General features: G+C 58.2%; 1 protein-coding gene across 1 annotated transcript; it reads left to right on the forward strand.

The window, feature by feature from the left end:
- Positions 1-226: 226 nt before the first annotated feature.
- Positions 227-1,153, forward strand: ZNF488 (zinc finger protein 488; the record flags this gene model as incomplete). Its single annotated transcript, XM_079793242.1, has 1 exon — positions 227-1,153. The coding sequence occupies one exon, from the start codon at positions 227-229 to the stop codon at positions 1,151-1,153; it is 927 nt and encodes a 308-aa protein (XP_079649368.1).
- Between the last annotated feature and the right edge of the window lie 1,296 nt (positions 1,154-2,449).

The following is a 2,449-nucleotide window of genomic DNA, read 5'->3' on the forward strand; positions in this document are numbered from 1 at the left end:
GGAGGTGAAAGGTGGCATAAAGCTCTGTGACAGGGTGAGTGTGGCATCTATAGTAGTCGGGATTCTTTGGATGCAAACAGCTGCCTGTTGCTTCCTCTCTCTGCAGAGGCCTGTGGTCCAAGTTGGCCCACCCAGCCGGGAGCTCTCCAATCTCACAGCTCTTCCCTGAAGACACAACTGTGGGAGTGTTCACCCTGCTGAGCTGTCCCAGGTCCCGCTAGTCAACATGGCTGCTGGAAAGGGGGTCCTGCAAACCCGGGGCTGCAAGCCAGTGCTGCTGGAGCAAACAAAGCACCCGGGCTCCAAGGCGGCCCTCAGCGGTGGTGGCCAGCAGGAGGCTGGCGCAGAGCTGGCACTGCCAACATCCCCGGGCGAGCTTAGACTGGGAAAGGCACTGGCCCAGACGGTGCACTGGGAACAAGAGCAGAGCACCTTCATGGAGATGCCTCATCTCAAGAAGAGGCTGCAGGGCATGTGGGCCAAGGAGCGGGAGCATGATGACTTCACAGGCCAGCCTGGCCCTCGGCAGCGGACTCAGGGCATCCCTAGGGAGCCAGCCGGCAGCACAGTCTTCTCCGCGTGGCCCAGCAGAGCTGGAAGGGAGCAGAGAAGTGCCTTCCGCAAACCAGCCAGGTGTCCACCAGGGAGACCGAGGTCAGCCTCTCCCTTCCCGGCAGGCAGACCTGCAGATGCTCGGGGGCAGCTGTTGGGACCCATCCAAATCGCAGACATCCCTTGCTGGGCTAAACTTCCCAACTCCAAGGTTTCGGTGAGTGACTTCTGGAGCCTGCAGATGCTGCCACAAAACGCTGCTCACGGCAATGCTGTCGTGGGTGCCCCCACGCTGTGGCTAACGCGTGCCATGGCCCAAATACCCACAGCCTCGTCTTCCTCCTCCGTCTCCTGGGCCCTCTTGCCATCCGCGTTCACTTCCCTGGGCTTGTCCTCCCAGAACTGGTGCGCCAAGTGCAACCTCTCCTTTCGCCTGACCTCTGACCTGGTTTCTCACATGCGGTCCCACCACCGGAAGGAACATGCAGGGCCTGACCTGCATTCTGAGAAGCTGAGAGAGGAAGCACTCGCCTGCCCCCTCTGCCATGAGCACTTCCGGGAGCGCCACCATCTCTCCCGCCACATGACTTCTCACCGCTGACAGGTGGCCGTGGGGCTGGGCGTGGCCAGGAGCACGGCTCCACGGGGCGCCGCCAGAAAGCCCTCTGCAGCCCTCTGCAGGGCTCCGTCAGAACTGAAAAAGGTAGTCCTTGGCTGGGATGTGTTTTGAGGTGAATACTCATGAAATAAAATGACGCTCTTTGCTAACCCAGGGTGTTGGGACTACTGGGCGCAAAGTGCTTCCAACATCTTCAAGAGTGGGGCCGCCCCTGGCACCACCCCGGGCTCCATGGAGCCGCGTTTGGCCTGCAGCACGGGCTTTGGAGACACACCAGCCTGGATTTGAGTCTCGGCCTTTTTACATCCCAGACCTGTCCTTGCACAGACTGCTCTGTCTGTCTGAGCCCCAGTTTTCTTACCTGTAAAATGGCGATATGACACCTGTGGTTTGGCTATTGTCAGGGTTCCATGGAGAGACGTGAGGACACTGGCCAGCACAGCGCCTGGAACAGTGTGATCACTGTGGAAAGGATACTTACTATCATTGTCTGGATCAGCCAGCCATTCTGCGTAACAAAATCTAAGTGGCCAACAACCCAGAGTATCCACTTCCCACCAGCCGGTCTGTGGGTCGGTGGGGCTGAGCTGGTCTTTTCCGGGCTTGGTCCCAGGCCACATGTGCTCTGTCTCTGGAACTGATGGGCTACCCAGACCATGCTTCTCTCGTGGTCACACCAGAGCACAAGAGGGCAAGTCCTCTGCCCGGGTCACTTCCGCTAACATCTCCTTGGCCAAAGCAAGTCAGTGGCCAAGTTCAAGGTTAAGGAGTGAAATGTGCATGCTGCCATGGTGAAGCCAGAACGAGCGAGTGGGTGTGTCACCCACTACAGGAGCGTGAAGACTTGGGATCAATAGTCAGCCATAGTTCTCCACATTCTGCATCCGCAGCTCTCAGGAAGGGAGCGTGTGCAGAAGCTCAAGGCTTAACATGTGAGAAGCAGGAGAGTTCTGGATCCCATTATTATCTCTTCTGCTTTTCCATGTTTGTCCTTGCAAACGCCAGGCCATAAACGGATGGCATGTAGGCTAGCTGTGTGGAGGCCATTTGCTGGGAGCCTTTTGTGTCAGTGCAGTGTTTTTGGCTGGTTTCCACTTCACTTTCAGGATTTCTTCATTTGAGCTGCAGCTTGCAGCCCTCAGGTGGGGCCTCCATCACAGAGCTCAGGCTTGTCGTTGGGAGGATCTAGTGGGGGTACCATGGGGAGCACGCCTAAGTCCGACCTGTGGGGAGGGGTGTGTGGCATCCCCGGAGGCCTTCTGAGGGGTGGGGGGCATG

Source organism: Cnephaeus nilssonii (assembly GCF_951640355.1).
Source record: "Cnephaeus nilssonii genome assembly, chromosome: 16".
Lineage (NCBI taxonomy): Eukaryota > Metazoa > Chordata > Mammalia > Chiroptera > Vespertilionidae > Cnephaeus > Cnephaeus nilssonii.